This window comes from Thalassophryne amazonica, chromosome 18, assembly GCF_902500255.1.
Source record: "Thalassophryne amazonica chromosome 18, fThaAma1.1, whole genome shotgun sequence".
NCBI lineage: Eukaryota > Metazoa > Chordata > Actinopteri > Batrachoidiformes > Batrachoididae > Thalassophryne > Thalassophryne amazonica.
The window spans coordinates 66,153,131-66,168,939 of record NC_047120.1 but is presented as its reverse complement, the minus strand read 5'-3'; the positions used below and the strand labels follow the sequence as shown (position 1 = coordinate 66,168,939).

At 44.2% G+C, this 15,809-nt stretch overlaps 1 protein-coding gene across 1 annotated transcript in view; it reads left to right on the top strand.

Annotated features, from left to right (window-relative positions):
* Positions 1 to 15,809, top strand: part of tnrc6b (trinucleotide repeat containing adaptor 6B) — a 42,804-nt gene that overhangs the window by 7,382 nt on the left and 19,613 nt on the right. The window contains 8 exon segments of the mRNA XM_034193998.1: positions 2,992 to 3,081; positions 3,370 to 3,391; positions 3,656 to 4,090; positions 4,516 to 6,756; positions 6,759 to 7,388; positions 13,158 to 13,322; positions 13,485 to 13,681; positions 15,398 to 15,472. Of these exon segments, the coding sequence (XP_034049889.1) occupies positions 3,025 to 3,081; positions 3,370 to 3,391; positions 3,656 to 4,090; positions 4,516 to 6,756; positions 6,759 to 7,388; positions 13,158 to 13,322; positions 13,485 to 13,681; positions 15,398 to 15,472 (3,822 nt within the window). The 5' untranslated portion in view covers positions 2,992 to 3,024.

The following is a 15,809-nucleotide window of genomic DNA, read 5'->3' as shown; positions in this document are numbered from 1 at the left end:
ACGTCCCCGTGAATGAAATCAAACGCACCCTCTCTTCTTCTGTGGTGTTTAATGCACCAGTTTAATTGGCTAGCTTTATGTTAGCTGCACAATCAATGGCACACTCGCACGAGCGCCACTACCTTAGCTTATGGCAAGCTAAAAGTGGACGCACTCGTTATGGCCGAACAATTGTCCAGTTTCTGGGTATTATGAATTAGTACGCGCCCGCGGCCGACGTGCTTAATGAATTCCTGCGTAAAAATTAATTCCAAGATAATTGTGATATATTCCTGTGAGATAATGAGTATATCTCATCTAAATTAATTCTAGAATTTACCAGTAATAAAATTATGAAGATGACTGACATTTTAAGAGTGGCTGTAATAAATATTTAAGAAACTTAGTTTCTTTGTAAACATTGACACGATAGAGTTTGATGCGGAAGAGTTCAGAAAGATATGATTTGAATGGTTTGATTACCATTTACAGTTGGCAATGAAAGACTTGGGTGTTAACTTCGTGTTAAAGTCAGAAAAAGAAGCTGCACTGAAAGAGATCTATCTGGGAAAAGACACATTGGGCCTCATGTATCAATGTTGCGCACTTGTGGCATAAATTTACGGCGTAAACTTGAAATACACCAAAGTCGCCGTGACATGTATCAAGCAGTGCGCACCTGCCCATTTCTGGCGTACGCCTGACGTGATCTTGATAAATGCGGCGGGTGGAAACGATCGTAATTATAATAAACACGCCCATAAATATTCAGTCTCCGCTTCAGACACACCCTCATTTTATGACATGGAAGCCAGGAAGACGGCAATGAAAAAGAACTCCACCAATCACGACGCGTGCCAATAGAGCTTCAAAAGCGGCCGTCGTATCAATTGTTTTGTAGTATATAATCATTAAAGTGTTACAAGTATTAAAGTGGTCCCTCATTAATCGCTGGAGTTACGTTCTAAAAAATAGCCCAAAATACGCGAAACCGCGACGTTAGGCAGCGTTATTTTTTTTACAATTATTATAGACGTTTCAAAGCTGTAAAACCCCTCACTACACAATTTATACACTTTCTCAATCAGGCATGAACATTTTCTCACTTTTCTCTCGTGTGTAAACACTCTCAAAGTTCAAACCTTAGTAGGAAAATAAGACCAAACTGTTTCAGGCCCAAACATTTGTTTGAGAAATAAAAATAGAAAGTTTTCCTATAAATAATTATGATGGCATTTAGAACTAACTAATTAATTTTAACGATCAATGAACGAGGTCAGACACATAAGAAATTATTAATAGTGACTGACCAGTATGTCACAGATCACGCCTCTGCGTCCTGACGCCGCGCCTTTTTCCACTCACACCTGGCTGCAGGTGTTTGTTTCCGAGTGACAAACACAGTTATGAGTAGTTGTTGGCGCTCTTTTCTCTTCTGGGCAACAAGATTCTTATAAACAGATACGCAGAACACTGTATAAAAAAAAAAAAAAAGGCATGCAAAATTGGACTAAATACTCCGAGACTCCGAGGCCCCGACAGGTGAACGGCGTTATAGCGAGGGACCACTGTATTCTCTTTTCACATGTCAATAATTCTTGACATGTGGATATTTGCTCGCTCAATTAATAAGACACACCTAATCTGTCAGATTTCTTTATTTTTTAAATGTATTTCTGTATTTATTGTGACAACCGAATGGAGACGACAAAACCTGGTTGCAGCACGGGTGAATTAAGGGAATGACGAAACTACAGTTGTTGTTATCAATTTCATAGTCTAAAACGATCACACCACATAAAGTTAAGCTCAACGCTGCTCTGGCTCCAGGCTCGAAGTCTGGCAAAAAGGGCGAGCAGCGCTGTCTTTGCAGTCAGCGCTGTGGCCACCGATCGTGCTCAATAACAATCCCGCAAAAGCGGGATTTGTATTGATTATTATGTAGTATAATCAGGAAAGTGTTATTTATGTAACATATGCATTGATTTGTATAATGGCACTGTTTATCATGTTGATCATCTTCATTTTTATGTTGATTCCAGCGCTGGTTCATTTTGGTGTATATTTACGCCACCTCTCGACCTGGTGTATATTTTCAGCGCAGCGTACGCCAATGACCACATTGATAAATGCCAAGTAGCGCAGCAGTTTTGGCGTACACCCCATATACGCTCAAATATCGCCGTACGCAACTTTGATACATGAGGCCTAATGTGTGTGGTGTTGTTCCAACGAGAGCGCCACGCTGAGCAGTGTGGCGAAAGTAGTCCGGCGAGCTCAATCTGTGGGCGCGAGTTATCCCACAATTCCAAAATAGCAGAGATGTCGGTCCAATGAGTCGGCACTCTGAGCACGGTGAATCAATGGGTCCCACACCTCTCTTCTTCTATGGTGTTTAACGCACCAGTTTAATTGGTTAACGTGATCTTAGCTCCACAATCAGTTGGCCCCACGATTTACCCAGACGAACTACAAATATAAGTTTAATACTTTTACTTTTTTTTTTCTTTTTTTTTTTGGTGGGGGTTTTTGTGGCATTTTGTAAATGCAGAAATGCACTCAGTCGTCAAAACGTACCTTTGTGAACAAATCAAGCACACCTTTCTTCTTCTATGGCATTTAACAGCAACTGGCATCCTTATTGTTGCATTGCTAAATCCTCCCGATGTGTCCAGTGTCTTTCAAATATTTAAAAAGCCAACTTTTCCTCCTCCCACTCAACCTTATGTCTAAAATACTTCCTACAGCAACTTCTTTCAGGCCTATTCTTCTAACTTCTGAGAGAAGCTCTTGCCTTTCTCTGGAATAGTCTGGAATACACCTGTTTGTACAGCCCGCCTTCAAACAGCCTCGTACAACCATCCATGAAAAATCTACTTAAGCTCCCGATTTTCATTGGAATACAAACTTCCTACGGGCATTGCACTAGTCTGGATAAATATCACAATCATTGGTCTTGTATAGTAATAGTAGTTTTAAACACAACCATATCTTCTCTCTGTGCCTCACTAGAAAAAAGAAGCACCAGGACAGGAGCAGTAGTTCATGGAAGACAAGAAAAGGAAAAAAGAAGACAAAAGGAAAAGGGAAGCCTCTCAGAAGGCGAGTTTCTCAATTAATTAGTCTTCTGCACTTATAGTTTATGGTTCTTTAAACACTTCACTTTTTTTTAATGTAGAAATTCCTTATTTCTCATCCTTTTTGTTGTTTATAAGTTGCGCTCATCTGACTTCAGAACACTGACTTTTTCTTTATAAATGCATTTGTGGATTATAAATAGGTACTCTTTCATAAAGTGTTACACAGCTTTTTGACTTGATGCAAATGTTTCTGTGTGTGATTATTTTAATCACATTTTCAGTAATGAATTACCCTTTTTTTTTGTTTTAGGTTACAGAACAAAAAAACAAAGGTAAGAATATTTGTATTTGCTGTGGTTGTTGATGGATTTTTCTTTCCTTGCATTGCTGTTCTTACTGCATAGCATCCAGTATTTATTTCATTCTTGAAGTTTTGGACATTTCAGATCTGAATTTTCAGATGCACTGAATTTAAAAACCAAACACTATTTTTGTCCACCTTCTGATGTGACTAAAACCTTTGCACAGTACTACATGTTTTGCAGCTAAAATTTGTTCCTAATTAATTATCTACTCGCTGCCATGCCCCTTTCTAGTGCCAGACTTGAGCAAGCCGGTATCGGCCCAGTCTCCTGCCACCCAGAGCAGCTCTGCATCCCCCAGCCCTGGACCCACCCCCTCTGCTTCCCCTTCCCCAGCCACCTCAGGCCCCGGCAGTGCTGCCACCCCATCACAGGGCGGCAACAATGCCAAGCGCCTGGTGGTGGCCAATGGACAGTCCACCTCCACCACCAATTCTTCATCCACCACCTGCAGTCCCAGTACTCCTGGAAACTGCAGCACAAGTAGCGGAGGTGGTGCCCAGGCGCCTCAGCAGCAACAGCGCTACATGCCGAGAGAAGTGCCACCACGATTCCGCTGCCAGCAGGACCATAAAGTGCTACTGAAGAGAGGTCAGCCGCCGCTGTCTTCTATGCTGTTGGGTGGAGGAGGAGGAGATGGCCCCAATGCAAACATGTCCACTGTTTCAGGTACATGTAGAGCGTTGCCAACTCTGCTTCTGGAGATCACCTGCCCTGCATGTTTCCCCATGTGTGCCTGCTGCAACAACAGCCAATTAGTCAAGTCTGGTATTTCTTAGCTCTTCATTGGCTGAGCACAGCTGAAGTAATTCATCAGTAGTTGGTGGAGCAGGGATGACACTGTCAGAGTTGAAGAATGCTTCAACCATGTAACTCACAAAAAAGTGCTGTATATTGTATGTCAAAAATGGAGTTCTTCCTAAAAGCTACGTGGAGAAATGGAAATCATGCATGACATGATCTCTGAATGAATTAAAGCTACATTCAGGAAAAAGCCCAGATAATTTATATTATTGGCAGGGGGGGATTGTTGTTTATAATGTATAAAGAATCTTAGCTGTATCTCAAATTAAAAAATTTTTGTTCCTTTTCAGAATCTGGTGCGATTGCCTCCTCATTGGTCCTCACCTCATCATCAGTTGCTGCTTCAACTACTACTTCTAATTATGCAAATTCCATGTGGGGGGCAAGCTCAAACAGCCAGGCCTCTTCTCAGGGCAGGGAGAAGGTGATTGTGGATGGCAATGACCTGGAGGAGTGGCCGAGCATTGCTGGAAGCGATGTGGGTGGAGTCTCTCTTCCCATGGCTGGTGGAGGCAGCAGCAACAACACAATGCCTGTGAACAACAGCATTAGTGCCTGTGGCAACCAATCTTCACCCACTTCCTCATTCTCTGTGCCCAATGAATGTATGCAGTCATCCGGTGGCGTGGCGTGGGGGACGGCTGCCTCCCAGGGACGTCTTGGAGGAGGGAATGCAGTATCTGCAGGTGGGCCTCTGCTACATCAACCCTCCTCACTTTCCAAAGCCTCCGCTGTGCCAGGGAGCCATGATGCCAGCGGCCCCCTTAATGGCAGCAGTGGAATTCCAGGTGCCAATTTCAGTCCAAATGCCAATCCTTCAGCCTGGCCTGCCCTGGTGCAGCAGGATGAGCCTGGTGCTGCAACAGAAGGGGGGCCGTCTGCCTTCCATCACACAGGCCCTGGTGGGTCTTTGTCCGCCAACAACTCTGCTACCATCAACCTGGGAGGTACAGCAGTTGGGGTTCTTGGGGGACACCCACCTTTATCTGTGAATCAATCAAATGCCCATCAGCACCAACTTCACCAAATGCAATCCAGAGACAGAGAGATGGGAGGAGGAAAATGGGACAGTGAATCAGCAGGACCAAAAATTGCAGGGGGGGAAGGGATTAGTGGAGGGATGGACCATGGTATAGGAGGAGGTGGGATGAATGTGGGAGACCACAGTGTCACCTCCTCATGGAGAGGCCAGCCTTCTCACCCTGCTAACTCCAAAACGGGTGCCTCAAGGAATGGAGGTAGTACGGGGGGATTTGGAGTTGGTGAAGGAGATAATGGGACCTCGGGTTGGGGGTATCCAGATTGTAATAGTGGGGTTAATGCTTGGGGCACTGCTGGGGGAAACGGTAGTCAGACCTCTGGGGCATCTCAGGGAGGGTGGGGTTCATCGGGAGTTGGAGGGGAGAGAGGAGTGTCTGCTGGTGACTGGGGAGGAAACTCCACTGGTATTGGTGGCGCTAATCCAGAGAGAGAGGAAATAATTGGAGCCTGCAGCAGCAGTGGAGCCAGCACAGCTGGCATCCCCCCTGCCACCTCGTCGTCTTCAACAGTCACCGCTACAAACAGAGCTTGGGACAATCAAAAGGGTGAGAGTGATACAGGGGAGTGGGGAGGGGTGGGGGGAGGGCAGGGTGTCCGAGGAGGATCTTCATCCAGTGGTGGGAATTCCAGAAATGGGAGTGCGCCAAACAGTAGTCAGAGTCGTCCTCGCCGCCAAACGCCCAATGCTGAAGCTGCCTTACAGAGCCTGCTCAGCCGACCTGACCTGGATCCTCGAGTTCTTTCCAACACTGGTTGGGGCCAGACACAGATCCGACAAAACACAGCTTGGGATGTTGACGAACATGGTGGACAAAGTAGAGGAGGATCATCATCACTTGCATCAAAACACACACCTTCTCTTGGCTCATCTTCTCAGTATTCTGGCGGGCTCAGACCCCTGGTCACTGACACTGTGGGTCAAGGACTCAACCCTTCCCTGGTTTCTTCTGCTGGGTCCTCGGGAGAAGGTTGGGAGAGCAGCAGCAACAGTAGCAGCAGCGGGAGCTCTCTATCAGGGAGGCCCGCACCACCTTCAGGCCCCAACATGAGGAATGTTGGAATATCACAAGCTGGACCAGCAACCACCACAGGCCCAGGTATAGGATCAGGGGTACTACAGGAGGGTCGTCAGCAAGGAAAAGTTTCTACCTTGAGTGGAGTAGGAATAGGGGCAACCCATGAGGCCAAAGGTTGGGGAAATGGGGAATGGAAAGACATTAAAGGAGGAAATGGTGGAGGATGGAGTGATCTTGGTCAACCTGGTGACCCAGTGAGTGGAGGCTGGGGTGGAAGTCAAGAGGATAAAGGAACAGGACAATGGAAAGAGATAGGAGGAGAGGGAAGAGGAAGTGGATGGGGTTCAGGACAGAAAGTTGGGATGGGTAGGGACTGGGGAGAGCAAGAATCTAAATCAAATAGAGGAGGAAGATGGGAGGATGAAAGGAAGAATGGAGGAAACTCAGGTGGGGATACTAGCGTGGGTGGTTGGGGAGCTGGGATGAGAGTGCCCCTCGAAGAACCTGGGGTCCGGGAGTAGCAGGTGATGAAGGAAATGTGGGTGGGGGGATGGGGTCCAAGTCCCATCAAAGTTGGAGTGGGGGAAGTAAAATGCACCAGATGCCAAACAGCCAGTCGGGTTCCATTACAGGCCCACAGGCACAACTGCAACAGCAACAATCACAGCCCCGCAATCTGCAGCTGCAGCAAACATTGGACCAAGGGGCTATGCAAGGGGATGGGGGCAGGAAACCCATCTCCCAAGCGCAGAATTTGAACCAAAGCTCAGGCTGGACCTCTGGTATTATCCCTGGTGACCCTGCAGGAGGTGCAAGTGGATCTGAACCAAGTGGATGGGAAGAACCTTCACCACAGTCTATAAGCAGAAAAAATGAGATTGATGATGGAACATCAGCATGGGGAGACCCAACCCATTATAACTACAAACCAGTCAATTTGTGGGATAAGAACAACTCTCCCGCTGGTCAGCAGCAGCATGGTCAGGTTCCACAGCAGCAGCAGCCACAGCCACAAGGACCTGCATTACAGCAGCAGCCTAACCGACAGGCTGCAGGGAGCAGGGACTTCAACACGGGGCATGGGCCTTCAAGGTCTTCAGCAATGGGTAAAACACCCCCCCCCCCCTTTTATTTTTCTTTGTTGTTGCTTTGTTGCCCATCTGTCTGTGAAACTGACAAAATGAAGGCAGAAGAAAGCTGCACCTTTGCCATTCTGCATAAATCAATCAATTTTATTTATATTGCGCCAAATCACAACAAACAGTTGCCCCAAGGCGCTTTATATTGTAAGGCAAGGCCATACAATAATTACGTAAAACCCCAACGGTCAAAACGACCCCCTGTGAGCAAGCACTTGGCGACAGTGGGAAGGAAAAACTCCCTTTAACAGGAAGAAACCTCCAGCAGAACCAGGCTCAGGGAGGGGCAGTCTTCTGCTGGGACTGGTTGGGGCTGAGGGAGAGAACCAGGAAAAAGACATGCTGTGGAAGACAGCAGAGATCAATCACTAATGATTAAATGCAGAGTGGTGCATACAGAGCAAAAGGAGAAAGAAACACTCAGTGCATCGTGGGAACCCCCCAGCAGTCTAAGTCTATAGCAGCATAACTAAGGGATGGTTCAGGGTCACCTGATCCAGCCCTAACTGTAAGCTTTAGCAAAAAGGAAAGTTTTAAGCCTAATCTTAAACGTAGAGAGGGTGTCTGTCTCCCTGATCTGGATTGGGAGCTGGTTCCACAGGAGAGGAGCCTGAAAGCTGAAGGCTCTGCCTCCCATTCTACTCTTACAAACCCTAGGAACTACAAGTAAGCCTGCAGTCTGAGAGCGAAGCGCTCTATTGGGGTGATATGGTACTATGAGGTCCCTAAGATAAGATGGGACCTGATTATTCAAAACCTTATAAGTAAGAAAAAGAATTTTAAATTCTATTCTAGAATTAACAGGAAGCCAATGAAGAGAGGCCAATATGGGTGAGATATGCTCTCTCTTTCTAGTCCCCGTTAGTACTCTAGCTGCAGCATTTTGAATTAACTGAAGGCGTTTCAGGGAACTTTTAGGACAACCTGATAATAATGAATTACAATAGTCCAGCCTAGAGGAAATAAATGCATGAATTAGTTTTTCAGCATCACTCTGAGACAAGACCTTTCTGATTTTAGAGATATTGCGTAAATGCAAAAAAGCAGTCCTACATATTTGTTTAATATGCGCATTGAATGACATATCCTGATCAAAAATGACTCCAAGATTTCTTACAGTATTACTAGAGGTCAGGGTAATGCCATCCAGAGTAAGGATCTGGTTAGACACCATGTTTCTAAGATTTGTGGGGCCAAGTACAATAACTTCAGTTTTATCTGAGTTTAAAAGCAGGAAATTAGAGGTCATCCATGTCTTTATGTCTGTAAGACAATCCTGCAGTTTAGCTAATTGGTGTGTGTCCTCTGGCTTCATGGATAGATAAAGCTGGGTATCATCTGCGTAACAATGAAAATTTAAGCAATGCCGTCTAATAATACTGCCTAAGGGAAGCATGTATAAAGTGAATAAAATTGGTCCTAGCACAGAACCTTGTGGAAAGCCATAATTAACCTTAGTCTGCGAAGAAGATTCCCCATTTACATGAACAAATTGTAATCTGTTAGATAAATATGATTCAAACCACCGCAGCGCAGTGCCTTTAATACCTATGGCATGCTCTAATCTCTGTAATAAAATTTTATGGTCAACAGTATCAAAAGCAGCACTGAGGTCTAACAGAACAAGCACAGAGATGAGTCCACTGTCTGAGGCCATAAGAAGATCATTTGTAACCTTCACTAATGCTGTTTCTGTACTATGATGAATTCTAAAACCTGACTGAAACTCTTCAAATAGACCATTCCTCTGCAGATGATCAGTTAGCTGTTTTACAACTACCCTTTCAAGAATTTTTGAGAGAAAAGGAAGGTTGGAGATTGGCCTATAATTAGCTAAGATAGCTGGGTCAAGTGATGGCTTTTTAAGTAATGGTTTAATTACTGCCACCTTAAAAGCCTGTGGTACATAGCCAACTAATAAAGATAGATTGATCATATTTAAGATCGAAGCATTAAATAATGGTAGGGCTTCCTTGAGCAGTCTGGTAGGAATGGGGTCTAATAGACATGTTGATGGTTTGGAGGAAGTAACTAATGAAAATAACTCGGACAGAACAATCGGAGAGAAAGAGTCTAACCAAATACCGGCATCACTGAAAGCAGCCAAAGATAACGATATGTCTTTGGGATGGTTATGAGTAATTTTTTTCTCTAATGGTTAAAATTTTATTAGCAAAGAAAGTCATGAAGTCATTACTAGTTAAAGTTAAAGGAATACTCGGCTCAATAGAGCTCTGACTCTGTCAGCCTGGCTACAGTGCTGAAAAGAAACCTGGGGTTGTTCTTATTTTCTTCAATTAGTGATGAGTAGTAAGATGTCCTAGCTTTACGGAGGGCTTTTTTATAGAGCAGCAGACTCTTTTTCCAGGCTAAGTGAAGATCTTCAAAATTAGTGAGATGCCATTTCCTCTCCAACTTACGGGTTATCTGCTTTAAGCTGCGAGTTTGTGAGTTATACCACGGAGTCAGGCACTTCTGATTTAAAGCTCTCTTTTTCAGAGGAGCTACAGCATCCAAAGTTGTCTTCAATGAGGATGTAAAACTATTGATGAGATATTCTATCTCACTTACAGAGTTTAGGTAGCTACTCTGCACTGTGTTGGTATATGGCATTAGAGAACATAAAGAAGGAATCATATCCATAAACCTAGTTACAGCGCTTTCAGAAAGACTTCTAGTGTAATGAAACCTTTTCCCCACTGCTGGGTAGTCCATCAGAGTAAATGTAAATGTTATTAAGAAATGGTCAGACAGAAGGGAGTTTTCAGGGAATACTGTTAAGTCTTCAGTTTCCATACCATAAATCAGAACAAGATCTAAGATATGATTAAAGTGGTGGGTGGACTCATTTACATTTTGAGCAAAGCCAATTGAGTCTAATAATAGATTAAATGCAGTGTTGAGGCTGTCATTCTCAGCATCTGTGTGGATGTTAAAATCGCCCACTATAATTATCTGAGCTAAGCACTAAGTCAGACAAAAGGTCTGAAAATTCACAGAGAAACTCACAGTAACGACCAGGTGGACGATAGATAATAACAAATAAAACTGGTTTTTGGGACTTCCAATTTGGATGGACAAGACTAAGAGTCAAGCTTTCAAATTAATTAAAGCTCTGTCTGGGTTTTTGATTAATTAATAAGCTGGAATGGAAGATTGCTGCTAATCCTCCGCCTCGGCCCGTGCTACGAGCATTCTGGCAGTTAGTGTGACTCGGGAGTGTTGACTCATATAAACTAACATATTCATCCTGCTGTAACCAGGTTTCTGTAAGGCAGAATAAATCAATATTTTGATCAATTATTATATCATTTACTAACAGGGACTTAGAAGAGAGAGACCTAATGTTTAATAGACCACATTTAACTGTTTTAGTCTGTGGTGCAGTTGAAGGTGCTATATTATTTTTTCTTTTTGACTTTTTATGCTTAAATAGATTTTGCTGGTTATTGGTGGTCTGGGAGCAGGCACCGTGTCTACGGGGATGGGGTAATGAGGGGGTGGCAGGGGGAGAGAAGCTGCAGAGAGGTGTGTAAGACTACAACTCTGCTTCCTGGTCCCAACCCTGGATAGTCACGGTTTGGAGGATTTAAGAAAATTGGCCAGATTTCTAGAAATGAGAGCTGCTCCATCCAAAGTGGGATGGATGCCGTCTCTCCTAACAAGACCAGGTTTTCCCCAGAAGCTTTGCCAATTATCTATGAAGCCCACCTCATTTTTTGGACACCACTCAGACAGCCAGCAATTCAAGGAGAACATGCGGCTAAACATGTCACTCCCGGTCCTATTGGGGAGGGGCCCAGAGAAAACTACAGAGTCCGACATTGTTTTTGCAAAGTTACACACCGATTAAATGTTAATTTTAGTGACCTCCGATTGGCGTAACCGGGTGTCATTACTGCCGACGTGAATTACAATCTTACCAAATTTACGCTTAGCCTTAGCCAGCAGTTTCAAATTTCCTTCAATGTCGCCTGCTCTGGCCCCCGGAAGACAATTGACTATGGTTGCTGGTGTCTCAAAACAGAGTCGCCAATAACCAGAGTTTGATCCTCGGCGGGTGTGTCGTCGAGTGGGGAAAAACGGTTAGAAATGTGAACGGGTTGGCGGTGTACACAGGGCTTCTGTTTAGAACTACGCTTCCTCCTCACAGTCACCCAGTCGGCCTGCTTTCCCGGCTGCTCGGGATCTGCCAGAGGGAAACTAACGGCGGCTAAGCTACCTTGGTCCGCACCGACTACAGGGGCCTGGCTAGCTGTAGAATTTTCCACGGTGCGGAGCCGAGTCTCCAATTCGCCCAGCCTGGCCTCCAAAGCTACGAATAAGCTACACTTATTACAAGTACCATTACTGCTAAAGGAGGCCGAGGAATAACTAAACATTTCACACCCAGCGCAGAAAAGTGCAGGAGAGACAGGAGAAGCCGCCATGCTAAACCGGCTAAGAGCTAGTAGCTGCGCTAAGCTAGCGGATTCCTAAAAACACACAGTGAATAATGTGTAAATAATTTAGAGGTGATTCAGCAGAGGGAGTGCTTTAGTTAAGGCACGTGAAGATTACACTGTGAAACAAATCGTTATCTAGTTAACTAGATCAATCTAACTGCGCAGATTAAACAGCTAACAGATACAGCAAAACACCGCTGTGCTCCGGAACAGGAAGTGATACAATACCACAGTGAGAGCCAACCACCAGTAGAGGCAAGCCAAATCCAGGTAAAGTGGATAAACCACATGGTAAAGTGTTTTTTTTTGTAAACATTCATTCACCCAGCTGTAAATGGGTACCAGCCTTGGCTGGGGAAGTAACCTGCATCAGCAGTGCGATTTTAATGTTTTGAATGACAGTGGAAGCTAACTTCACGCAGATTTACATCATGCATTTAAAAAAATAGGCCTAAGGTGTGAACAGGTGAAACCATAAAAGCACAAATGTTTATTTGAACAGCACAACCGATAGAGACCAGTTTGGAGAGATTTGGACGTGTGGGGTTGGGGGAGGCTTGCATGACATCACGGGTCACATTTATTTTTGAATTACTCAGTGTTGACAGCACAAATGAAAACTTTTATCGCATAAACGAAGAACAGTGCTATTTTAATATTTTGAACCCGGGGGGGGGGGGGGGGGGGGGGGGGGCACCAGCGTCACACAGGTCATCTTTGATACTTGAGGCAAAAAAAAAAGTTTGGCCCCAAATGGTTTTCTTGGATGTTTTTTCTTTGTAAGTGAATTCTGTTTCCCCTACGGTATTATTGGACTGGCAGGCCCCCAGGCCAGTGAGAACCCCCACTAGGCCAGAAATATTTTAACACCAAGGCAAAATACAGACAAATATCCATTACTTTGGATGTGAATCATTTCAGTGCATCTGCAGCACTTTGAGTCAGTCTTTCCTTCACACATGCAGTCTTCTGTAGCTTTAGTTAGTTGCAGTTTGACAGTGCGCTAATCGGTTGCTTGTTTTTGATTTTGAACAGGTGGAATTTGTTGCACTCGATCTGCTTTTTGTCTCAGCAAATCAGTTACTTCTCAGATAAAAGTTGTTGTAGTTTGTATGAATTTCTTTAAATTTTTGCATTGAATTATTCTTTGGTAATTGGTCCAGTTTTTGTTCAGTCTTCTATTTGTACATTTGTCAGCTCAATTAACAGCCTGCATATCTTTGTTGTTATGTACACAGGGATTCCTCAAGCTTTTGACACTGTTACTTGTGGGGTCAATCTGTCTCTGCAGGTCCGTCACGTTGGGGTACTACATCTCCCACAAGCCCTACGGTAGATAATGGCACTGCAGCCTGGGGGAAGCCCAGCGATGCCCCAACTGGGTGGGGAGACCTTGATGATGCTGGAGGGAATACTTCAAGTTGGGGAAACCCTTCCCCCAACCCCATCAGATCTGGTTAGAAATTTAAGGAAAACCTAAATCAAATCTGCTGCTTGGATGGAAATAGCTAAGTTGTATGTTTTATAGCCCACTAATTAAAGACAAAAATCGGTATGAATTTTTAGTCGTAATGGTATTTCCACAATGTAATAGCAGGGTTAACTGTGGCTGCTACAGGTTCAAAGTCTATGCAAGATGGCTGGGGGGACAAAGAGACCTCTGTGGCAGCGTCTCGTCACTCGAGCTGGGAGGAGGAGGACGAAGGAGGCGGCATGTGGAACAGTACTGGCTCACAAGGAAGCGGCTCGTCTTGGGGTCAGGGAAGCAATGGGGGCTGGGGACAGAGCCACACCGGGAAGAAACCCAGCAACAAGGTGTGTCCCTGGTAGAGACCATCAGTAGATACTGTTTCCACTGCAGGGAAGAGTTCTGATCTAAAGGGAATGCATTTCTATCACAGCAACCAAGTCCAAGAGTCAGATTTACCAGGGATGTTGTTGTCTCTTCTAAGGCTAGTGTTTCTTGCGGACTCTGGTTTAAAGGGGTGCAGGGATGTAAAATCTCCACTTTATGGCAGATTTCCGCTTTTTTGCTGGTCACCTGGGTCATTTTTGAGATCAGTGTTGTCCTGCCACAACCATTCAGTGCTGAAATTTTTAAAATCAGGCACCATGTTGGGCAGCTAAGGGGTCCTCTGGATTATAATATTGACCTGTTGGCAGCATTCTCGTTCCATTTTACATTGATTGTGTTTGTGATAAAGGTGGGTTGTAATGGTCCGTTAATGATTGTTAATTTGTTCTTTTGATATGCAGTTGGGCTGTGTAATTTCATTGCCAATATAAGATAATGTTGTTTGTATAGCAGTGTCTGTCTGGTGTTTTAACATGCTAACTGACTTGTTAACTGTTAATTGTAGTTCAAGTTAATGTGCTAATTAAGCTAGTGCAACTTCTCAGTTATTTTGTTTTGTTTATTGCAGATATCAGTGCAGACCAAGTCAGTCAGGCAAATTGTGAACTGACAGTACAGGCAGGCTAACTGTAAGCAGAATGCTACTAAAGGACTGATTTTTAAATAAGGATAAGTGGGGTTTTCTCACCAAAATGGGTGCTGCACTCATTGTAATTTATTGTCTGGAATAACCTCAGATTGCATCTCAGAGCTGCTGGAATTGACAAATTTCAAATTTTCTGGGGGAAATGGGCGGGGCAGGGTGGCATGCCCCCCCAAATAATTTTGGGTTTCACCTTTTTTCCTTTCTCACCACTTTCATCTCTGGGTGTGGAGCACTTACTGTTAAACTGCAGTGACCGAAAGACGGACTGCTTTCCTTGCAGCACTGCTGTTAGTTTTCACCAACAAAACACAGCATTGATCTTAATTACAGACAGAAAACTACATTTAACCACAATGTTGGGGACATTGAAGTATAGCCCGGCCGAGAATCTACTTTTGCTTCAGATTCAGGAGGCAAAAAGTGGCTTTCCATCTCTCTGAGGCCGAAGATTACTCATTGTTTCATAGCTCATAATTGATCATAGAGGTAAACTGTATTCATGTGTCAGATTAACACTAAACTGTAAAAGCTGTGATATTGGTGCAGCTGTCTGTGTGATTAGTAGAACAGCACAAAATGATGCACTGTCTCCTTGTTGCACCCTAAAACTCTGCTCCACATTTGTCTTAAGGTGTTTTTGAATGTGGGTTTTAAAACAAGAGTTAGTCCTGGTTTGGTGCTAGAACTTTGACCCCCAATGCTACAGTAGTTGGGATCTAACCCCCTGTTGTGGAAAAACAGTTAACCTTAGTTCAGGTTTTTGGAGACTTAGAAGGGTAGAATTTTCATCAGGTTTTTTTTTTTTTTTTTGATACCGCACACATCCATGAATTGAGTTAATCTAAGTAATCATAAACGTGCTGTTCTGCAAACCTTTATCCTGCAGACAGTTTGAATGCATGCAGAATGTTAAGGAATGTGAAGACGTGATTGCGTGGGCATCTAAATTTAGGTACACGAAGAAAATGTGAGATAAAGCTAAGCCAGACTTTGTGAAATTATTCCTTTGTGTTGTCTTTGTGCTTTTCAGGGTTCAGTGAAGGCTGGAGGAGGAGATTCGTGGCTCAGCCCAATCAACAGGCAGTTCTCCAACATGGGGCTATTGGTAAGACAAAACAAGTTGTTTTTAAAATGCTACTATACTTCAAAGTAAGTATTACACGATTAGTCAAACTGCTTAACTAGTTCTCATGAATCTTGGTGTTGTACATAGGAATCCGGCCGATCCGATCAATTGTCTGGGTTGGGTTCCAATACCAACGTAATTCACGGATCGGAAATTTTCGATACAGCCTTCTGGATATATGCTGTGGCTGCTCTGCTGGGGGGGGGGGTGTGTCTGATGGAGGTGTGTCTCAATGAGATGTAGAGTAATGAGATGGTGTTCAGGAGGTCTCTTATGCAGTTTACAGCCAGCTAGCAGGCGAACATTAAGGAGTACT